Genomic DNA, 25,699 nt, shown 5'->3' on the forward strand with positions numbered 1-25,699 from the left:
CTCCGACCAGGAGAAGCGAATAGCTCAAAACCGGAGCAGCCGCGCCGCGCCGCCAGCAGAGGACGGTGGGCGGTGGTGCTGCAAAGGCTTCTGGTCCAAGTTGAAAAAGGCTCAGACACCAAAAACGGTCAAATGAGAACTATAAGCAATCGTGATTGCTCAAAAACAGTATTCATTCGAGGGCGAGCAAAATAGAAATTAAGGCCGATTTTTTAGTGAAATTTTTTTCGCGAATACAATACTTCCTTTTTAGAAAAGGGAAATAAAAATGACGGTACACAAAGACAGTTCTCTCTTTAAATTCGTCAACTACATAAATTAGGCTTCAAGAATAATAAACACCTTTTTACTTCATTTTACAAAAAAGGAAGAGTTGTATTCGCGAATAAATTTTCACTCAAAAATTGGCCTTAATTTCCATTTTTCTCGCCCCCGAATGAATGTTGAGTTTTGTTTTCGACCTGACCACACGTGGATATATATCTAGGAACCTACACACACCCGAAATACACATTTTGACGACTCCCGAGTTAATTACAACGAATTTTCTCGTGACGTCCGTATGTACGTATGTTATGTGTGTATGTATCTCGCATAACTCAAAAACGGTATGTCCTAGAAAGTTGAAATTTGATACGTAGACTCCTAGTGGGACCTAGTTGTGCATCTTTCCTTTTGGTTGCATTCGGATGTTCCTAAGGGGGTCTTTTGCCCCTTTTTGGGGGAAATCATTGTGAATTTCGATGTAAACTCAAGTGGTGTTATAATTTGTCGGACATTTGGCGATCTATCGCCAGTCTTTTGGTCGCCAAGTTTTGTCGCCTACTTGGCGACAAATTTGACGATTCTTTTTTTAATTTTAAATTTAGTTTCAATTTGGCCACTGTTGGTGATATTTAGAGATTAAACAATTGGATCACATTAAAATTGCCAATAATGAGGAAATGACATTAAATTGGAGTAAAAGGAAGTCATGTGATGCACACATATACGCTCGTTTTTAATGAAAATTACTACAGTGAATCAAGTAGAAACAAAAACCTGCCGTAAAATGAAATAAGATAGTTTTGACATCTTTCTTCTGTAATAACTTTTGATACATTGTTGCTGTATCGTCACAAACTGGTTTTTGAAAAGGCTTAATCATCAGTCAGGCTTTATGAAGACACGATGCAGTGAATTTTTATTATGCTACATCAAAAAAATAGGGGGATGGCTTTATTGGTCTACATTGCCTAATTTGACACACCCACCTAACATACATATGGATACCATACCATGGACACTTCACGGCACCCCTTTCCAGTTCCTACGGCACTCCAGGGCATAGGCGGATTTACGGGGGTGCCAAGGAGTGCGCCGCACCCCCAAAACTTTTGGTTGGGTTTTGAAAAAAATTAGTATATTTCACTCAGAAACGCAGTTGAGGGGAAAAAATCATAGCTGCTATACTAGTAAATTTACTTGAATCCAGTGTATCACCACACGTCGCTAGTGCCAGAAAAACATAACTGTGCTCAGATTAAGAATTAATTTTATTCATTTGGAGAAAAAAAAAAAAAAAAAAACAATAAATAATTTTATGCAAATAAAGAAACTTCGCAAGCAATTTATTGTTCAGTGCTGTGTTATTGTATAATAATTGCATGTTCTGTAATTGGGTATTTATTCGTAAATCAATACCAATTCTTCTATTTTTAACAACAATGGCTAATAAAGTCAAAAAAAAAAAAAAAAAAAAACTATTGCAAGAAATTTTATCAATAAAATCTACACGGAGATCAACCGAAAAACAACATTTTTAAAGTAAATTTTCAATAAATTTTGAAGGAGGACTCTTGGACATTTTGCTGCAGTGGTGCATCCAGGGGGGAGAGAGCACAAAACTGGTGACCCTCCCCACAAAATGCTGAGTAGATGTTTTTTTTAAATAATTTTCTTTATTATTGAAGAGAAGAAAAGATCTGATTTTGGGAAAACGCTGTTATTTTACGAAAAAAAACGGAATGTTGGGAAAAAAATCTTAATTCCTTTTAAAAAGAAATATTGACATTTAAATTTTTCAACAGCTTCAGATTATTAGTGGCGAATTGTGTGCCTCCTCCTCCCTCCTCGCACAATACTCTTTCTTTCATATCCCCCCTCCTTTTTTTTTTTCATTTTTCTATTTCGTTTTCATTTTTTCTATTAAACCTCAAAATTTTTCTTCTCCAAAGCAGTTTCTCTAGCCAAAGTTATTACAGAGTACCTCAAATTTCATTTCTTGGGCTTCACTTTCGCAAAATTTCCAAGGAAGATCTTCTATTCACCTAAATGCATCGAAAATCGTTTAAACTTGCGTTTTTGGAGCTTCAGTTTTGAAAAACTGCAGTGTCCCTAACGTTACCAAATATGGTCTTACACTCATGTGTTTAAGACTTTAATTTTGGAAAATATTCGAACAAGGGCCTCCGACCCCTTTCTCTAATACCATCTAAGAGTGTTAATACTTTGGTTTTGAAAACTACTATTTCGAAATATTTAACTGAGAGAAACCTTTTTTAATACCATGGAGTATTGCAGAAGAACTTCATTTTTAGGACTTCAATTTCGAAAATTTTCCAGGGAAGAGCTCCAGAACACCCCTTCCGGTAACAGCATCAAAAATTGTCCTCCGTTGTATTTTTGGAACTTTAGTTATGAAAAGTTAAAGAGGTAGCGTGGGGGAAGGGGTTACGTATTTCCATCTGCTTTTCAAAAAATCGATTGGAGACAGTCTATGAATCTCATTCCTAACCCAAACTATAAATATGGACTATAATCACATTTATAAGACTAAAATTTCTAAAAACAGCCTTGATGCCACACGTACCTTTCTTGCCCTAAAATATCACCAAGAACTGTAAAACTACGTTTTCAAAACTACTATATTAAATTTTTTCTTAGGCGTGAATCCCATTCCAAACCAGTAGCTGGATTCACCCCATTGCTTCTAATATCGACTTTCGTTTAAGACTTTTTCTGCAGTTTGAAATGTTAAGAATTGCCCATCCCCTAATCTTACATGGTTTACATCGCGTTTTTTAGACTTAAAAGTGTGTCCCGCCCTAAAATTAATTTCTGATTTCGCCAGTGCCTTGTTATTCCGGGAATACCCCCCTCCCCAGATCCCTGTTATTGTTGCACCCCTAAATATTTCGGCCTAAATCCGCCTATGCTCCAGGGTGCCGCTGCACTCAGTTTGAAAACCCCTGAACAGATCAATGTTATCTCTTTTCATTCAAGGCTGTCCATAAACGACGCCCCCCCCCCCCCTTTGTCATTGATTTTGCCTTGTCCCTCCTCCCTATCACCATGTTACATTACGTAAACATTTTGTTGTAAAAATGCCAAAATGTGTGATGTCTACACATTTTTACACGGCTTCCATCCATTTGTCACAAACTGTCACAATATCAGAAACCCCCTTTAAAAACGTTATATCATTTGTAGACGCCCCTTCCATTTTCTTATTTAACCAGAAGCAAAATTCATTTGTGGATTTAGGTGTATGCGTTAAACTCATGAGCGCTCATATGCAGAATTTTAAGGGGGGGGGCTCAGACATTTTGCCATGGTTTGACAGGGTATTTTCCCCATAGAAACCGATTTCAGTACAGATTAGAGCTATTAAAGTTTGACATTTTTTAATAACGTATTCATGAATGGCTAGAAAAGAAATGATTTTACATTTTTGCAAAGAAAAAAGTACTAAAAGCAAAGAAGTTTTGGGGGGGGGGGACTTGAGCCCCACTTGCCCCTCCTATATGGGCGCCCTTGGTTAAACTCTAAAGTCAGAGGTGACCTGAACTTAAATTTTTAGGAGTGCGGAAATTCTCAATGGGGCCATTTCCGAAATTTTTAGAATTTTTTTTTTTCTGAAAGAGCATGCTTAAAAACATAACATGTGACTATTTTTAAAATAATTCGACAAAGTTCAATATTTTTTAACAATTATTTCAATCGGTGCCCAGATTCAATTTCATTTTTTACGCTTATGCACATGACATCACAAGCGATGAAATTCCATTCTCACTGATGCCATTAGCTCAGAGCAAAATATTTAATTCGCTTCTTCACTCTAGAGCACAATGTTTGATTCGCTTCTGAATTATCTTAATCCAGAAACGCGGTATACAGTAAGCATAAACATTCAGTGCGCCAGTAGAATAGCGCGCCAAAGTTCATCACTTGTGATGTCATAAAAAAATTACATCTTATTTGAAAGATGGGACATCTTAAAAAATAAATTAAATATTAAACGTTTTGAAAATAAAAGTTTTCTCCCATGTTTTTTTATTCCTGCTCATTCTATCAACTTCAGTGACTAAAAGTCGTACTTTTGACTGATGTTAACAATCCCATTTGCCAAATGGAACCCCAAATTTCAACGAATCATAATAATTTTGCAGAATAGAGCTCCAAATTTTGCCGAATGCTTTATACATTTTGCCGAATAGAATTTCAAATTTTGCCGAATAGAATTTCAAATTTTGCCGAATCGTCAGACTAAATTTGCGGAAATCAGCTCTAGTTGTACGCAAAAAAGCTGTTCGTTATCTGCATGCATGTCTGCCATAGTTTCGGCAATATTTGCTTCAGGGCCGTAATCAGACTTTTGTTTCGAAGGGAGTTTTATTAAACACATTTTTTGAAACATTTATATGGTCTATCAAATTTGGTTTCAATGTTTATTCTATTGGTTTTTGTTACAATAGATTATCTAAATGGAGGGGCGGGATGTTCTTACAAAACGCCATTTTGTTACATAATAAATGAATTTCTCAATAAACACACAATGAGTTTGTAAAATTTTTCAGTCATACTAATTTCGTTTCCCAAATGAAATTGAAAAAAAAAAAAAAAAAAACACTATTTTTTTCCACCAAAACATAAATAAAATAAATAAATAATGGAAAGCATTTCTTTGGATGAAAAATTTCGGAGAGCGTTTGAACCGTATAAACCACGCCCTTGCATACGGCCCTGATTTGCTTTAAAAGCTTTCCCGGTATATCAGGAGGATGTCAAGCAATTTCTGTAAATACAGTCTCTGAAAGTTCATTTTTTATTTCAAAAACATGACTTGCTTTTATTGGGAAGGTTTTTGAATCATCTAGAAATATTCCAGATTAATTTTATGGGTGGTTTCTGAATTTTAACGTGAAACTTTCCTGATTTTTTGCCTACCAGATACTTACCTAGCGGAAATTTAGGACCGTAGATTATTATTTCAAGGAACGTTTCGTTTCGTTTTTTTTTTTTTTTTTTTTTTACTGTGAAGAAGTTGCACATAATTTCAATTCTAAAAGTTAATTCGGAGCATAAAGGGGTTAAAGATAGCGTACAATAACATTTCAATGTTTCCTGCTATTACATTCTTCAGACGTCAAAGTCATTTCAGGAATTATAAGAAGCAAACATAACACTATCAATTATCTTGTTTTCAACAGGCACGCAAAATTAATCACTTGTTTCCTGCTACAGAGGCTGGCCGTGTGCCACTGACAGGTCAATCTGAAAATAATGATGAATAGATTTGATATCTCTTCCCCGGTTCATTCGAGTATCACTGAAGTAAAACGTCAATCAGTTTTTCATCGTTGTCAATTCATAATTTTCTTTCAATCAGAAAAGTTACTTTTCCGCAATGTTCGATTCACACTGAGTAAGTCCACGTTTCTCAAAGTTTTTGCTCTTACATAGCTCTTTAGACCGGTGGCTCTCAAACTATGTCATTTCGATTTTATCCAGGGGAGAAATGGGGAAAGGATTAGTACTAAATGCAATTTTTATCAGAAAACAACAAAAACCACGTCCACTTGTATGTAAAAAACATTAATTGTTCAAAGCCAAGGAAGGGGATAATTCCCCCCCCCCCCTCAATAACGGGTCTGTTTCAGACTCTGTGCCCTCCTTAGAGCACCCCTGATGTGAAGTCCCCCCCCCCCTCCACTACCATATGCGGTCAGCAACCGTAGTGCGAGCGGAACTGGAAACTGAAGTGGATTAGGATGGCTGAAGCTGATTATCAAATGAAAATATAAGATAAATTCGCCCACAAAATTCAGTATTACTACACAAAACTAGGGTCCCTTCACAAAACTAATTTTTGAATATATTGGGGGCCGTGGTAGCCCGATCGGTAGAGTGTCGGATTCGCGGCCGGAGGGTCCTCGATGGTCGAAGACCCACCGTCGTCATTAAAGGGGACTGGGCGACGTTAAATATACTCGTGGTCTCAATGTCCTCCAAGTGAAACGATACTTCGGGGGGTGCTAGCACTGGGTAGCTATTAGCTCCTGGACTAGTTCTAAATTCTCATTTTCATTAACGGTTCGATCCGGTCATGGTGCTGCCATCTATCGGTATATAAAATAATGGAGGCAAGGCACTTAGTATGTAGTCCTCGACATAAATACAGTTGTAGTCAGTTGTGACTCTGAATAGGAATAGGAATATATTGTTTTTCAAAACATAAAATCATAGAATGAAGAAGAACTGAACACGAAATAATTGGAGGTAAACTAGGAACTAGTTGGCGTATAATACTTATCACATTCACAACATGAATGGGAAGGCTGCCACTGTTTGTCCTTGACAAGTTCTGCGTCTGTGACAAACCGCACTTCTGGTTACTTTCATTGCCTTGCTCGATATCTTGACTTTATGCATACCAACGCTGAAAATACAGATTTAAAGAGACATGGATGAAAACTGCATTAAAAACTTCAAAAAAAAAAAAAATATCTCGTCAGTTCTAAAGGATTGTTTAGTTATCATTAAAAAAAGGTACATTGGATCAAATAATTCAAATATTCCCATGTCCTGGATGTTTTCGAACTTCCTTTCCTATAAACCTGTTTTTTTTTCCCTTCGCATTGTATCTCTACCTTACTGATGGTATCTTAGAAATCAAAGCTGTTTCTTATGGGGCTGCGTAATGACTCATCACCATTTCCAGAAGTTAGGACCTCTTCAGAGAACAGGCCGTTCTATCTGAAATTTTGGGCTGCAGGGCCGGCTCTAGTCGTTCTGTCGCCCTAGGCGATATTGACAAGTGCCGTCCCCGCACTCTCAGAAATGGACTTTCAAATTCGACGAAATTTTCTTCGTTTCTGACGAAATCGCTTCCAGGGATATGCTCCGAGCGAACATTTCGTCAAATTGAGGAAACTGCTTTCGTCTCTGGTTTGAAGATGCGAATTTCGTCAAATGTAACGAAATATTTCTTCATTCTAGTTTCGTCAAATCGACAATCATTTTCGTAGTTCTGAGAGCATTAGTTTCGTCAAATTAATTTCGTCATATTTGAGCATGTTAATTTCGTAATTTTTTGAGTTTATTTCTTTTATTTTTATTTTTTCTTTTTTGAGCTGATTAGTTTTCTTTCTTTTTTTTTTTTTTTTGACAATACTGACGAACCTCGTTAATTCGAACACGCTTAAAAAGAATTACTTCTAAAACGGACTTTTTTGTAATCCCTGTCTGATTGTTTATTGTTTTTCGGATAAGACGAATTCTATTAAGAATAATCTATTTTAATGATCCATTAAAGTTCGTTTTAACGAGGTTCGACTGTATCTTATAAGATTTAGTCAAATCTTTACTTCAGAATCTTACCACCATAATTTCCCACTTTGATGCGCATAGTCACACTCACAGGCCCGTCATTTACGGGGGGGGGGGGGGTCATTCATGGCGGTTGACATTTCCTCCCCCCTTGATTTTTGAACATTTATTCTTTACGTACGAAAGGCCGTGGTTTTAGTTGGTTCTCTAAAAATTTTGAAGAGTGTACACCTTTTTCCACAATTGGAAAAAAAATCGAAATAACTGGCATGCACTCCCCCTCCCTCCGCCTAAAGCAAAAGGCAAGTATTTGTTGAAAAAAGAGACACATAAAAGATGTTAAAAAATTTTTTATTAATGTAAAAATACAAGCAGACAGTTTCTTTAAAATGTAAAAATAATTATTGCAAATTCAAGTTGAAGAACAATGTGAAATGATATCTGGGAATTAGGGCTTTACTATGCATCGATACATCGTAAAATACCGATGTACAGTACACCCTACATCATTGCACCGGTTTAGAATAAAAAACCTCTAAACCGATAGATCGGTGTGCTCCACAAGTTTGCTTACATTCAAGCTTTTTTTTTTTATCCAAGCAAAAAAAAAAAAAAAGAACGGAATCCCGCATGTTAGGTCCGGCCCCATAAACTCCCCATGGTATCTAACTAAACCCCCATAAAAGGAGTTTTCCTGCAAAAAATCTATTTTTTGCCGGATCTTTTCCATATTTGGCACAGAGGTTCATTCTTGATGCTCAGGAATACTCATTGAGCAGTTTTCGTCCCGCTATGGGGGGAGGGGGGGGAACAACCCTCATGGGGGATCTCCTTATAAAAGCCAAGTTTTAGTCTGATTTTTCCAAATTTGGCACAGAGGTCCTTTGATGCTCGGGTACGCACACACAATGGTTTTAGTCCCTCCATGGGGGGGGGGGGAGGGCAACGCCCATGGGGTTTTTCCTTACAAAAACCAAGTTCTGTCGGATTTCTTCTAAATTTGGCACAGAGGTCGTTTGATGCTCGGCAATTCAAAAAGTAGTTATCGTCCCTCTATTATGGGGGGGAGAGGGAACCCCATTGGGGGTGCTTCTTATAAAAACCACGTTTTTGTCGAATCTTTTCCAAATTTTACAGAGGTCTTTTAATGCTAGGGAATTCAAGCAGGATAATTTTCGTTATTCTATGGGAGGGGGGGCAACCCCTCATTGGGGTTATTCTTATAAAAACCAATTTCTGTCGGAGTTCTTCTAAATTTGGCGCAGAGGTCGTTTGATGCTCGGTAATTCAAGCAGGGTAGTTTTCCTTCCTCTATGGGGGCGGGGCAATCCCCATTGGGGTTCTCCTTATAAAAAGCAAGTTTTTGTGGGATCTGTTCTGAATTTGGCACAGAACTTCTTTGATGCTCAGGAATTTTTATTGGGGAGTTTTCGTCCAGCTATTGGGGTCTTTTTTTTTTTTTTTTTTTTTTCAAAAATCAGCTTTTATAAGATCTTTTAACAATTTTTCACAGAATTCCTTTGATGCTCGAGAATTCCCCCGTTTTAGTCCCGCTATGCATGGGTTTTATCCGACAAAAACCCCCGCGTGGGTTTTTGTCGGATCTATTCCAAGTTTGGTACATGTGTCCTTTGATGTTTGTGAATTCCCATAGGGTAGTTTTCACGCCAAATTTGGTAAAATTCTGACAAAAGCTTCGATTTTTGCAAGGAAAACTCCCCTAATCGGGGGTTTGCCGCCTATAACGGGAAGAATAATTCAAACTGCTTCAACTACTCGCGATGTTAAATTTGGCGATGCATCACGATGTAAAAATTCCTACATCGTCCAGCCCTACTGAGAATATAGAAGTGCTACTTCCTCAGCAGACATTGGGTTCTGGAAGAATAAGACATGGGTTACTTTTATGCAGAGTTACATCAATATTTGCTTTGCTCAAGAGAAAATTGCTGGGGATTTACTTCTTTATTGCATCGCATAAAAAATTCCAAAAAAAAAAAAAAAGATAAGATTTTTTTAAAACTAATACCATAAATTTTAAAGAAATAGTGCAATAAAATGTACAGCTTTAAGTTTGTATATCTTAGTTCGAAAATTAGATATAGAAAATGAAATTAGATAATCTTGAGAAAAAGCTTACCTGTTTCTTTTTTCAATCGATTATTTGTCTTGTTAATTTTGATTCTATGTAGAATGCTTGTTTGGCAAAATTTATGTTTAATACAGGAAGTGTATTATTGCATGCAGTACATACTTTATACTTTGGAGTACTTTGGTACATACTTCATACTTACCTGTCTGGAACTTCAAGGGAAATAAGGTACCTTTATATAACATAATTGATTAGAACTTTACTGATTTACTAAGATAGCTCTATAAGCATTAATGCAACCATGGCCAACGCTAAGACAGAATTACAAGTAAGAGATTAAAGGTATGTAATGAAAATAGTGACTATAGCGTATCGAGAAAAGTTTGCTAGTTTTTATCATATACTTTTTATTTTCCTTTCAATTTTTCAATTGAAATTTTCCATAAACATTTTACTTTGTCTGCAGCAAAAGCCATTACTCTAACTTAAATTTGGACTTACTAGTAGTTCATCTATTAAATGCTTCTGAAGGGAATTCCCTTATTTTGCTGATAATTCCTTGAGGCAGCAAATATGGCAATAAAATTAATGCTGCATTTATTTCAGCTGTAGAAACTATGTATAATGGAAAAATTCATAATTATCACAAATCAGGTAACACAAATTAACATAGAATTTAGCGTACTAAATGTGAAAATAAACAACAAAGAACGCTTTACAATAGGGAAGTTTTCGATTTTTCAATTTTATTTTTATGTGATAGAGTAACATGTATGAACATCATAGGTGAAAAAATTTTTGCGATACGATAAGTAGTTTTTTTTAAATTAATTTTTAAAGTTCAAGCCCTTGTGACGTCAAATGGCATAGGAAGTGACGTCATGCGCTTTCCGATAGGAGAGAAACGCTAGCGAACCGGTTCCCATGTGCTTTGTTTTAAATTAATACTTACTTTACTTCATGTTTTATTTTGCAAGTAAAACCATTCAAGAGAAAAAGAAACAGACTCAACAAATAGTGAAGTATTGATACAACATAAATAAGAGACAGCTGCAGAAGGGGATGACATTACATAAACATGGGGTGCTACTTTAATAAGTCCGGTCAACGAGCCTAACAAAAAAAAAGGGGGATGGATCTTTCCGAACCATAAGCTGATAGCCAGTTTGCATTTATTTTTAATTGCATTAAGCGCTTTTTTTCCTCCATTTTTGTGGGCTTGTTTAAAAGGTTGCTAAGCAATTATTAAAAAATATTTTTATGAACACTTTTGTGAGATAAAGTTCTTAATACTTTTTGATTATTAATTTCTTCAAAATCATATTTCATTTTGCTATTAAAATATTTCATGTAGTTTTGTTAAGAATTAACTATAGAAGATCTATTGTTTACCCATTTTAAAATATTAATCTTACCGAATGGGTAGAGCAATATTTCATTGAAAATGATAAGTGTTACGTACACTTTTGGGAGAGAGATACTGTATAAATTATTATTGTATTGAATAAAATATTACATGTAGAGTAGAAGAAAAAAATACCAATACTTAGAGAGGGGGTGGGGGGGGGGGCGGAATATTTGTTTAAGAAAATAAAAATGCAGAGTAAAAAAATTTTGAATTATTAAACAAAAACACTTCGTTCACCAGAATTATATTAGTAAAATTCATGAAGAAGAATGAAAACACATAACCATGTAACATATTCAACGTTGAAATTAAAAGCTTCAAAGTTCTATGCTATTTATCAAGGCGCTGTATTTATTATCCTGCGTTGCTGTAGCTACGGTGGAATTTTTATGTAAGTTTAAATTCGTAAAAATGCTTTGGTCATCTTTGTCAATTGTCTAACGGGGAGGAAATAAAGGAAGTACGTTTTCGAAACAAATGTCAACAAACACACATTTTCATTTGCAAATAAAAAATAACGCTAGTTAAGCCTAACGTGGAGGTGACTCAAAGTTAGTTTATACAGAATTCCAAACCAAATCGAACAGGTCGTTTTCAATTTTAATGTGTTTTAAATACAACAATAAACACAACACTAAACAAAAATGTAACAGTACATAAAAGAAGGCAAATTGCACATACAAATTTTAATAAATACTAACCTTCTTTATGAATCCTTTAGAATAACTGCCGTAAAATAATTTAACGAGCAAGTACAAGACTGAAACGAAAACTCCCAGAATGCACTGCAATGTGACGAAATCGGGACGAAATTATTTCGTGAAAAATTTGAGATTTCTGGTTTTGTCAAATATCACGTGATTCGGTGACGAAAGGATCGTAGAACATAACGAAATAGCGCTCGAGGATTGCCGAATCGTCAAAATTGAGCATTTCATTTTTGACAGTGCGCCCAATAAATAATAATAAAATAATGATATTTTAATAAAATAAAAATAACAATAAAGTGTTTACAATTAAAGGGAGTTTCTAGTTCAATTCCAAACTGGGTTCCGCATATCCAAGCACTGGTACACACTTTAAATAATATTTTTATTAACATCAAAGTTTTGCATCTTATGGCGCTGAAACAGATACTCATACTTAAAAAAAAAATAAATTTCGAAATTTGCCGCCCTGGGGGGCAGCCTACCCCTAGAGTCGGGCCTGGCCCCAAGGGACTTTTGGATCCAACCTTGTTTCAAATGTTTGGAAACGCATTGCTATAGTCTCTGGTTACTACGCCGCGCCGTAAAAGTAACTGGGAAAAGTCTAGCATAACGTCACTTTAATAAGCTACAGCCCGTTTTAGACAAGACGCGACCGTTCAGCCTTTAATTTCAGGACATATTACCAACCGTAATACGGTATATATATATATATATATATATATATATATATATATATATATATATATATATATATATATATATACATACAGTAGAACCTCCATTAAGGGACACTCTGTTTAAGGGACAAACGCAAAGTCCAAAAAATGCAGAAATAAAATATAAGCACTTAAGAAATAGTGAATTTACTGGAATTCAAGTGTCACTATTCCTCTAAATATTATTTGAGGTAAGTTTGACATACACATATGAGGTAGTGAGAAGCAAAGGTATATGTAAGGTGTAAAATTAAAAATTTGGAGATAACCAGTACAAATGGTAGGTGAATCTTTCCTCTCTCTTTTGGGGCAAGAGATTGTACAATTAGCCCTTGTAGGTGCTGCTGCACAGCATGATTTAGAAAAAAAATTCAATGAAAGCATGCCTAGGATCTGATCTTTAAACGCGATTTTCTCGAAATTTAAAATAATCCACTTGCATCCCTTTGCTTCTCACTCCCTCATATGTGAAGGAAACCAGTAGTGTATTGTATAAAAAACTTGTTGAAATTAACATGCATGATTTGCCCTCAACTTATTCAAGTAGATTGAAAGCCGATGTAGAGTGCAAAGCAACTAATTAGCTTTGCATGTAAAACTTAAAGTTTGAACATTAATCGTAATTCATATAGTATTAGATTGTAAATTGCATGACGTAAAGCAAATATATGTAATGAATTACTTCAAAATTATTTCTGTATGCAACAAAACTTTGTCATTACAGAATTTTTGATTAAATTTTAATTAATAAAATTATATAAACTTAGAAATTTGAATGATTGTGAATTTTATTTAACATAATGAGACATTTTCAGGATTTAATCTTAAGTGTTAATAGTTAATGCTTATTGTGAAATTGTACTACTTAGTACACGGCATGCATCAATTCATCCACCTCCGAAGAAGGGACACAATGTCTGGTCCCCTTAGTGTCCCTTATTGAGAGGTTCTACTGTATATATATATATATATATATATATATATATATATATATATATATATATATATATATATATATATATATATATATATATATATATATAGGACTTTCTGCCCCCCCCCCTTCCCAAGAAAGTTAACACCAGCTGCGCGGATAGTACGTCAAGCAGAAGTAAAACGTCAAGTGAAAGAGAGAGCAAGAGTCAAATGCAAAACAAAAATGCAATACCATCTGGATAATGCGTAAAAGGGAATATTTGCCATCTAAAGATTTTGAGAGAGTGAAAATGAAATTCTTTAATTAAACTCATCTTCAAAATAAAACTGAAATTCGAGAGTAACTTTAAATTTTATTCTACTATAGTTGCACTTTACAATACAGTAATTACTCACACAAATAAAAGCACAATATTGTAATAGACGTATCATACAAAAATCAATTTTGTGTAAGTCTAACTACACGAAAGTTAAATTACAATAGTAATACATAATTATATACAACATGTTCTACATTCGAAAATAGAAAAGTATACATCGACATGATCTTAAAAATCAAAATATAACTTCAAAAATTTGCAGTTCAACTAAGAAAACATAAAATCTATACGTAGTACTGTCACAGCATAGGTGCTTTGTAGAATGTGAGCACTTTGCACCAGCCTAGGTATTGTGCTTTCTACCAATGCGTTGCATGTATCTCACAATTTTTTAAACAAAGATGTGATATTGTTTTACTTTTAAATCACAGTTTTAAAATAGTGTTTTTTTAGAATTTGTGGTTTGAAGTTAAAAATACAAAATATGAAATACATTTAAAATGACTAGTACGCAATAGTGCAGAGATGAATGACACTAATGACTTAAAGCATTTTGTACGTAAGCAGAGTTTAAAACAATGTTATCAGTTCTGCAGTTTCATCAAAGTGTAATATTTTTTTAATAGGATACAATGCACAAATGAAAGGTGTTCCAAAAATAATGATTATTTTCCTTGAAACAACTAATGTATATTAATCTTTACTAGTGTTTGAAAATTGTGGTCCTTAGAGGAAAGAAGCGCCATCGTTTCCTTGAAAATGACTTATAAAATATATCAAGAGGTACATCAACTATTCCACAGAAAATACGGAAAACAGCCACCAACAATTTTCAATATCAGGTTATCTGTAGACAAATTCACACGAACCGATATCGTTAGGATGTTGATAGGTTTTCAAAACGTTTTTCACCCGCCACGCTACCGATTCGTGTTGGTTTACTCACAAGTAGAGCCTAATATTGACTATTGTTGGTGGCTGTTTTACGTATTTTCACTGGTAAAACTGACTCACCTCTTCACATATTTTACATGCCAATTTCGAGGAAACGAAGGTTATTTTTTCTTCCAAGGACAGCATTTCTTCAAACACATGTGAAAGAGTTAATACATTTTTTTATTTTTTTAAGAAATGGATTGTTACATTTGGAGCACCCTGCATTACAATTATACTAGAGTATTAAGTTTTACGACATGAGCTTTTTAAGCTAATTAAGCAATAACTTTAGCATACACTTTGTATTTAGTAGCTTGCTGAAATTGGAAAGTGTACAGCAGAAGTGACTTGTATACTAGTCCTCGCCTATTTGTGACCGACATTTGTGCAAACTTTTGTAAACGCGTGCTTACCTACAGAAAAAAAATTGACAAAATCTTAAGATCAGAATTAATACGGAAAAATGTCGTACATTAGTTGCAACCGGTGCTTTTATTAGTTATTTCAATCGTGTAAGTCTTCAATGCAGTATTCAGTAAGGGTCTATTAAACTTCGACTATCTCAGATGAGGTAATGTACAAAAAAGAAAACCAACTCTCTGAAAAATAAAAATAAATTGATGCTCGTTAATAAATGTATTGCTGTAATTTTGTATAGTGAAAATTAATGAAAAATATTTCTTTTTGTAATGAAAATGAAGATATGTAAAACTTGGCTGCTTTAGACGACGAAGTTTGTAGCTAAACCAAAGCATAGGAACTAAATTTGTGTGACTGTACCTCCTTCTGTTGCTGCAATAATATCCAAGCTCTATATCCATTATTCTTTCTACTTTGGAAGAAAATAAAATCATTGAAAGTACTATTTGTTTACAGTATTTTAACAAGCTGGAAATCTGTGTTTCAACAAGATAAATGAATTTAAAACCGCTGTTACATAAACGATGATTTTCAAACAAGATATTGCAATGGAAATTTAAAAAAAAGAAAATTTAGTTTGTTTGACAGAATAGTTTCACTTTAACATAAATTTACAACATCACTGTAATCATTATACGAATAAAAGAAAATTTTGAATAATAGGAACATATTAACATTAAGGCTGTGGAAATTTAAAAACTGCTCTTATTTTTTAATGTAGGCTTGAAAAATAAGCTCTAAAACACTCCTTGAGCACACAACATGTACGGGTTAAAAATAAAATGATAATCACAATGAAAATTTTAAAACCAGTTTCTAAATTGATGGAGTATGAACTATAGCAGCTAATTGTCAGACAGCCGCAGACATCTGAGATATCGTTCGGATTGAAGTACTTCCTCTAGACTTAGAGCGTTTCCTGTACCGTCGGCAGCAGTACACTTTAACTTTGGAGCTGCATGAAAATACTATAAAGATAAATAGTCCTTGCAGAGTATTAAACACTACAAACAGATACCACAAGACAACATTGTCCGCGTAGCTTGCTATTAGTCCAATAGCCCATGTGAGTCCCATGATCATGGCTAGCCTTGTGAACATGAAGAACCTCTTTTTCAGGGTGGCCTCATGAGTCTGGCTAGTCTTGAGCGTGGCACGGCTAATGACGTACGTTACATCCAGAAAGTAGTAAATGTTAAGAATCATCACAATACATAACGGAACTGCGAAGAATACAAGAAGGGCTTTTCTCTGCCCGAACCAGCAAATATGTTTCCCAAAGTCTGGCCTGTAGTCTTCAGGAAGTACTTCTGTTGAGTCGGCGACTTTTACTAATATCGTCAACACGGCTGGTATGACCCAGCTATACACAGAATATATGAGAAATCTCCTCCTTGGCACTCTATGGCTCGAGATTCTAAGCTCTCGCATTACAACCCGAAAAGATCGCCACACGTCAAAAGCTATGGCATTCATCCAGAAGAAAGAAGTCAAGAAGAAGTAATACACGCACATACCCAGGTTTGCGCAATGTGGTAACCTCCAAGTAGCACTTTCCGACACTGCCAGTGTCAGGAAACATAAGTACGCAATGAGAAGCGACAAACTGAGTGAAGCCAAACAGCAACCAGGCAGATTTTGAACTGAAGATACCACACAGAAGACAACCAAATGCGCCACCAAGCAGAGGATCGATATCAGAAGACCAATAATTGTAACATAAGAAAAAGCATCTGAAAATTTATTTAATTCGTGAGTAAAAGTCGCGTTTTCTGTTAAGTTCTGCTGCATGACGTCAAAATTTGGTAGACAAATGTAAACACCGTGGTCTTGCATGTAATAATCTCTCGGACTGTAATACTTGGAATAAATGCCGATATATATGTACCCATTTTCTAATACTTTATATGCATCAGGTTCCATGAGGATATGTCCACAGCTCAAGAATTCCTCACTGAAGTTGTAACCTGAATCAACTGTTGCAGTTTCCGTATCGGTGTCATCAGTACATATGAAGGCAGTATCATTTTGCAAGAAAAATGTATTGTACTCATAAATGGCTTCAGAGCCAGGAAGCAAAAGACTCCCATTGTCAAGAAGAACATAAATTTTCTCTACAACATAGCTGCTGCAATTCCGTTCCACATCTTTAAAATCAGATGTTACATCTTCGAAGTTTTCTGATTTTTGCAAAGGTTTTATTTCTTCTTCTGAGTTAGACTGCACTGATATATTCGAGGACACTTTTGCTGTCTTACTTTGAACTACGATTATAACATTTAGCAATACACACAAAGCCAATCCACGAAGAAATGTCTGTCCATGCATTTTATTCAATCTCATTTTCTTTCCAGATTCTCTAAATCATGCGTCACCCTGTAAAAGAAACAATTAGTTAGCAAAATAAATAAGACATATTCATTTAAAAAGGGTATCAGAAATTATTCGAATGCTGTCTAACTTGAAACAATTATGTCTTTTTCGAGAATTTCGGTGGTCAAAATAGTCTACCTCATTTAGTGCCATCTTTAACGTTCATGTGACATACTCTTTGATGTCATTCACAGATTTTTTTTTACGAATTCAACAGGGCGTAACATCGTGCTTAGTACATTAAGTGCAATATAGAGTTGAGTGCAATTCAGTAATTTCTAAATTGAAATTATTTACAGCATATAGTTTAGCATATTGTAACGGATTCGGTGCGACTTCCAATTTCTTGAAATGAAGACACAGTTCTTGATAAAAACACAGGAAATTTATTTACACTATGTACAGGAAAGATCTTCAACAACTGCTAAATTATTCATCAGCAATTAAGCAATTATCACACAACACCGTAAACTCAACGTTTACACACGTATTTACTTCCAAATACGAAAACAACACAGCGAAATGCCTCGCTATAAACAGAGCAAAATGCTCTCAGTTCGAAATATCAATCGAAACTAAACTGTTTATCCATCGCTAACGGCTTAAATACACCGAAAAGAAATTTCTCAAATATTCCACACGCTTCTATAAAGTAGTAGACCGTTATCAATGAAAAGAAAGAAAATAGGGGTCGTATACTTTAGCCGAATGAAAAAGGGGTTGTATATTCATTACGGGAAACTATTTACAGGTTACGTTCCTACAATAATTACTATTTACAGAAATTGTAACAATATCTTTGAAGTAAGTGTTAGAATTGAAAACCTGGACGCAAAAAAACGGAGCAGCTCCAATTTGTGAAAACTTATAGGAACCAGATTTTTTTTTTTTTTTAAACTAACTTTCAAAGAATTTTGGGTTCATTGTCGCCATTCAGGCTGATTGTCACGGATGACCATGAGTAGTATAGTTTAAGCCTGATTTCTCCGTCACATGCTATTAAACGCAAATGTTTGGTTTCAGTATCGCTCACTCCCAAGGTTCGTGATTTTATTAATTTTTTTTAAATCAAAAAAGTCCGATTTTTTAAATTTAAATCAGATTTTTTGGATTTTTTTAAATGTTCAAAATTTTGTAGATATTAATTACTTTACATTAAAAACATAATATATTTCATACAAAGTTTACAGTGTAAATTTTTAGTGCAAAATAATATATTGAACAATTACTTTTCTTAACTATGTTAGTCATGGAGTATAAGAAAAACAGCAAATTTTCAATTTGTTCTAAACTGTAATTTTGGAGTAAAAGCAATATTGCAAGGATGAAAATCTTGTTACACACAGAACGAGGGATCTATGTAGTTTTGCCTGTTGAAGTTAAGATAGTATAATGCAGTGAGTTTAATTTAGAGCAATACATTCTAAAAATGGAACATTAATTTATAATAATAAGATCAACTGATTTTAAACGTAACTTGACTCAAATCGATTTAAATCAATGATTTTAATCAACGAATAATACGCCACTCTCTATTATTTTCCAGAGCGACTTAAAGGATTCTTCCGGGAAGAGTTGATCCTTAGAATAACTTATTCTTTTATATTTTAAAATGTCAATGATAGTTTGAGGCAAATTTAAAATAATGATAAGCTAAACTTTAAAATTAGTACAAGTTACTAGCCTTTGGCTCTCTATTGTTTAAGAGATCGCGGATACCTTGGCGAAAGCTGGTGCTGCTGAGGTCTCAGTGCCAACGGCATCACTCACCTTTGAGGAGATCCACTCAAAGATTAAACACAGGGATAATATCACTTGGATTGTCCAGCCAGAACACCATTGGTACAGATGTTCACGACCTGGTAGCTCCCTGACCCCTGGGTTTGACAGACAGGAACAAACAACTCCTGTCTGTTTTCGTAGTGGACATCTTAAAACTTTAAAATTTTCGGAGGGGTAGAAGAGATTTCAGACTTGTTCCAAGTGTTCCGATGAGAAGGCTTCGCCTGACCATATACTGTCGTGCCTGGGGCTCTCCAGGAGGTATTTGACTGAAGACCCAGTGACAGTGCTGGATTTCTTCAGGGTAAACAAACTCATGGACCTGGTCTAGCACTGCAGACCATGGGGGCATGCAACAACATATTGTTTAAGATTTTCTTTCTTCATTCGTATGAACAGATATCTTAAAATCCTGACAAACATTTCAAATTGATAAACATATTAGTGGGCAGCGTAGCTGATGATCAAAGCATACACCTGGTAATTTATTTGAAAGATGACACAACCAGGGTGCTCACCTAGAAGCGGTCTTAGCACAGATTGTGCCATTGAAATTTTTAGGGGGGAGGTTCGTTTTGAGGGGTATTTTTCTCTTTTTGGGGGATGTTGATTTGGAGGGGGATGCGCTCTTGCTCTTGGGGGGGGGACCCCTGGGCATAACTAATATATAAATTACTTAGCCTCTTAATTTAGAAGTGTCATCTGTTGATTAAACTAACGAACTCTTTAAGTCATAGTAAATTTTCTTCATATAGAGCAGTTGTACTACGATGTCGAATTCAATGCGTCAGTTCTTTAAGTGTTGTAACTCAGTGAGTTCCAAAACTTTATACGTTGTGAAACACTGTAGCATCCTGTATTAGAAATAAAGGATTATTATTATACAAGGATCGGTAACGTGCTGTTCGCGAGCTAACCATACTCACGATTCTTGGGCGGTTTAATAGTATCAAAAGATTAACTGCAATATTGGCCTTGCCAAATCAATTGAAAAATCACCTGCCCCCAAGCCCTCTAGATTACATTTAGGGAAATCATCTCCTTTGAAAAATAATACTGGCACAAAACATTTGAAACATTTGCGACCAAAATTCAAGGAGATATTAGAGTTCAAAATTAGTAGGGACTCAGTAGTAGATCAGAATGGAACATAACGCCTTTTCAAAAGAATGATATATAGTAGAAGTAAAAAAAAAAAACACTTTTATTGCTATTGAAAAACTAGTATGTTGTGGCCATCACGAAACTTTCTTCTATATCTTTCTTATAATTCTGATCCCTCCCCATGCTTAACGAGGAAGCAATATTCCCAATGAAAACAAAATTATACATGCCAAAACTTGATGACCATCTCAATTCCTGATTTATCTCAAAAGCAAAGCAAAGAATGAAAATTGAAAATTATTTTAAAAATCTTGCTTAAAATAATTACAAACATTTATCTGTTAACAGACACAAGATGGCAACAGTTAAAAATTTTAAATCATTGAGATAATATCATAGACTAATAATAAGAGTAGACCGAGCTTTCTCATTCTTGCTGATAAAGAAAATTGGTTCATAGATGTATCATGTGACTAGTGGAAGGGCTTGGCGAAGACTTTGGCAGCATGGTTGCTAGATGGCAGCATTATCTATAGTTTGGCACTCGACATGTATTTTAAGACAATGTATTTTCATTTAAAAAAACTTCCGGGTGCAGAGATTGAACTGTTTTGCTTTTAGTTATGCATTATTTTGACATTAGTAATAGTTTTTGATCAGTTTTCGGTAACTTTTATTTCATTTGGAGCTGTCAGCGTTTGCGTGAACGAAATGGCGTAAACGTTTTGCGTTAACGCAAAAATGTACTAATCGGTATCTTAAATTGAAACTGTAGGTAAAAATCTTACCGTTTGCTCATTCTTTTTGGTCGCTTGCATCTTTTATTGCTTAGAAAGTTATTGAAATTGACTAAAGAAAATGCACAATACTATCTAAACGAAAAACTCACTATATTAACAAAATATTTACAACTTAGAATAACAAATTTACAAATCGGACTCCATAAAAGATCATTCTTCCGTGTTCCATCAATTCTATTTATTTTATTTCGCGCTGGCGTCGATCGTCTGCTACGTTTAACGCCCGCTGTTGCTAGGATATCCACCAGTCACATGGTTTGGTTTATGAGCAGCAAAAGGGTTGCCATAGCTCGGTCTACTCTCATTATTAGTCTATGGATAATATTTCGGATCATTTCCATGCAATTAAAAGCACGAGCTGAACGCAGACGACAATCTGTTACGATTTATCTTTCTTATTGTTGCAAATAAAAAGCTACTTTTATTCACACAAATAAAAAAAAATCAGCCCCCCATGGAGCGATTGTCGCCAAAATTAAACCAACGCCTGTTTACATATGGATTCATATTTATTCCAAATTTCATCCAGAACGTAGCATTACTTTTTGAGATATGGCACTCATAATGGGAAAAAAAGAACGTTCGATTGCGCCACCCCCTTTTTAGCTGTTGACACCAAAATAGAATCATTTCTTATTATACACTAAAGGCCATGTCACACGTAGCGAAATTCGTTCAACCTGACGATCAACTTCGGTTCGACTCAACCGCGAGAGCGAATTCCGACCGGAAAATCCCCGTGTGCTATGCTTTCCAAGGTTGAACGTATTCCATTCAACTTTTTATCTTCTCGGCAAAAAAGTTGGATCAACCTCAACTTTCAGCCAATCAGGAGGAAGCAATCCTTTGACCTATTACGTCAAAATACAACATGGCCGCCTGTAACAACATCAACAGCGTGTGCAAGGAATGGACTAAACTGCTAGAATAACTTCAGGTGAGTTATTATTACTATATTTTCGTCAAAAACAAATATAAAACGTAATATTTCATAAACATCGACCTTATTATTGTGTTAAAAGGTCAATTTCTAGTTCAAAGTCGTCGTAAGAATTTCCTTGCCAAATTCGCCAATCTCGTAGTGTGCAATCTTGCCAAATCAATGAATGTTTGTAAACAATCTGAAGCAAGAGCAACGGTAATGGTCAATCCGTAGAAATCACCCCGGGGGTGTTGCTCGACATTTTTGATTTTCCTATTTTTTTACTAGTTAATTCTCGCTACTAGGTGAGTTCAAAAGTGTTAAAAGAAATTTTTTTAGACTCATACTTTTTTTTAACCCACCATTTTAAGTTTGCTTAGTTGCCGTTTTCGGACCAAAAACAAGTTTTACGTAAATGCATCTAACTCGGTTAATTTTACAGTTATCAGGACAAAACAAAATCCTACATCACCAGAAGGATGCCCCAGATACGATTTGCTTGCAAAATATTATTTAAATGGTGAGAAAGGTGAAGAAAAAAAATTAACAATTACAAACTGAAAATTAGCTTAAAATACAAATTTTAGTGCAACAAAATTAGTAAAAGGAGGAGAGTCACAGCTGTATTTTTTTCCTTGTGTAGATATAATATAGGAATACTTGTTGTAGGAATTTTAAACTTCAGAACTTTGTCTTTTTTTTTTTTTTTTTTTTTGCAAACTTTTTCAAAAATGGAAAAAATCGAATTTTGGCTAAGTGTAAAGTCAAATATCTCAAAAGGGACTAGTGAAAAATTATGAAGTTGATGCAGGTAACACCTTTTGAACTTTGCAGGTAACACCTTGACATGAAAATATGATTACAATTTGATGACTGAGACTCAACTGGTACTAGAGTTATAGAGCATTAAGGTTGGCCAAATATTGCATTTTCGCAAAGTTTAAAGCAAATTATTTCAAGAGGGACCGAGTGAAAAAAACAATGAAATTGATACAGGTAGCACCTTTTTATTATATGAACCTACGATTACAATTTGGTGATTGAGATTCAACTGGTGTCAGAGTTATAGTGCATCAAAGTTGGCCAAATATTGCATTACACATACACAAAGTTAAATATTAATTCATAGATAAGCTTCACTTTCCAAACATTTAATAGCAACAAAAGTGCATCTTCTTTAATAAATTCATGCAATAGAAATATGCACAAAAAATAAACAAATAAATAAATGAAATAAATGTTTAGCTCCTTTGTCCTAACATTTAAGTATATACACATCATAAATCAATTGTTATTAATAACAACACATTTTTTTTTTTTTTTTTTTTTGCTACAATTTATCATCTTTTACTTAAATTATCTTCTGCATATAATATACCAGATACCCAGTTATCACATTCAGAGGCTGGAGGCAGATGTCATCGCTGAGACGACATCTGCCTCCAGCTCGGTTATTCGCTCTTCCGGACTGATGAGTTCTCATAAGAACGAAACTGCAGTCTCTGGATATGATAACCGGGCTGTCTGGTATAACATGTGGATTGTTTAAAAACAGCACACACACCATGCCTATACTTTACGGAAATACATTGATTTTACATTTCATAAAAGCTAGGGGGTACTTTGCCTGTCCTCCACCCTGTATAATACACATGTTATATATATTTGTCTAATTTGTTTTCATAATTTTAGATTATAAGAGAAAGAATTTCAAGTTATTGTGTACAGATGCAGTTCTAGAGGTTGCAGTCAAAAACTGTTTGTTCCAGGGCGAAGTTATTATTGTTGAACTTTGAAATAAAATTGAAATTATGTATTAATACATATGAATGTGTGTGTGTATGAAACTTATTGTAAATAAAGTTTATGTGTAAATTTTATGTGTCAGTTTCTCTAAAGAATACTAGAAAAAATGAACTTTTTTTAATTTTTTTTTCTTTCTTGGTATATATTATAAAAGATAATGTTCTTTCAGTATGCTCTGTAAAAACATCTATGAAGCATTGTTCTTCTCAGAGAACAAAAGTAAAACAACTCACAAACATTTCTTACTTAATTGAATGTACCTGCATGACTCAATTAAATCAATAGAACCATTTAAGTCCAATTTTTCAAACTATAAAAAGTAGTACAAACCTGCCTAAATCAGTAAAAAAGTTGATATTCTTGCGTTCTATGTAACTTGTAAACTATGCAATAAGTACTTTATACTCTTCACTAGATAAAAATTTAAGTTTTGATTTTTTTTTGATGTAACAAATTTCATGTGCATGTGTTGGAAAGATAAAATAGAATGGGTCATGTACAAAGGTTTCATATAAAAACAGTAGCATGTATACATAAAAGTAGAAAATTTTATTATTCCACTTTTTGTGTATTGCTTTTTAGCAATACACAAAAGATTTCTATCTCAACAACTACACTTGGCGTACATTCAATAGCAAAATAATAATACTTACACGAGATTGAGGTTTTGACAAAAAAAAAAAAAAAAAAAAAACCTGTTTTTGACATGACCTGTTAAAAACTCCAATACTGACATTGATAATTTTTATAAACACATATGGTTTCCTGATGCTGAAAATTATTTCACATTATATCATTAAAATTAATAGTTCAATTAATAAGTTTGATTAAAGGTAATTGATAAATTTTCCTGTAAACTTGTTACACTGTAAAAGTAGTTATGGATAACTGTTACAGCTTGTTTTCAAAGTAGTTTTGTTTTAAACTTTTTAATAACTTAATTTATTTGTAACAATTAGATATAATTAATTTTATCAATCAAAAAGGCTTTCTGGGAAAGGATTTATGCAATGTCTCTTTTCTTTTGAGTAAAAATGAAACTAAGTTGATCAGCCCTCAATAGTTAAGTATAATAGTATCTAAATATTTTGAATGGTGCCATTTACTTTTTTTATGTTGTTTCTTTTTTCTCTAATATAAATATTCTCTGTTTATAGAGGAACTAATAGTTGCTTGATACAACCAAAGACATAAGTGTCAAAAACTTAAATACCAACTCTAATAGCTTTTGTAGCGGTTATCTCTCAATTCAGAATATCTCAGCAAAAGTATGATGGGAAAGTTTTAGACAAAACAATATACCCCTGTTCAGCATCAATAGAGAGGATATTCTTCAGTTTTGAATTGATCCATTCCAAACTTAGAAATAGACATGGTGTGCAAAAGGATTTGAAATTAGTATTTTATCACTGCATGCTTTGAGGAGAAAAGATTTAGAGAGGGAATAAATGTAAATGTTGACTAAAGATGCAAATTTTATTAAAGTTTGAAAATTAAACTAGACAAATGTATGCATTGCCTTGCACTTTCAGCTTTAAAAAATTTAAGGAATAAATAGTCATTATTATTGTTACTATTCAATATACTGCTATTTCCAATACTTGTTATCTTATACTAATAGTAGCTCTTTTATTCATCTCTCTCATTCTACAGACAAGCAGCTTGTTGAATCAACATTCTGTTTGGGATTTTTTACTAAACATATATTTTTTTTATCTAAAAATAGTCGAAAAGTTTCCTCTAGTGTATGAAATCCAAATACTTTTAACTGAGAATCATTTGTT

General features: G+C 34.2%; 1 protein-coding gene across 1 annotated transcript in view; it reads right to left on the reverse strand.

Annotated features, from left to right (window-relative positions):
- Positions 1–15,980: 15,980 nt before the first annotated feature.
- LOC129228711 (G-protein coupled receptor Mth2-like) overlaps positions 15,981–25,699 on the reverse strand; it is a 28,754-nt gene continuing 19,035 nt past the window's right edge. Inside the window, exons 2-3 of the mRNA XM_054863395.1 lie at positions 25,090–25,140; positions 15,981–17,348 (exon numbers count right to left, since the gene is read on the reverse strand). Of these exons, the coding sequence (XP_054719370.1) occupies positions 15,981–17,348; positions 25,090–25,140 (1,419 nt within the window). The remainder of the gene's footprint in view (positions 17,349–25,089; positions 25,141–25,699) is intronic.

This window comes from Uloborus diversus, chromosome 8 (genome assembly GCF_026930045.1).
Source record: "Uloborus diversus isolate 005 chromosome 8, Udiv.v.3.1, whole genome shotgun sequence".
NCBI classification, from domain to species: domain Eukaryota; kingdom Metazoa; phylum Arthropoda; class Arachnida; order Araneae; family Uloboridae; genus Uloborus; species Uloborus diversus.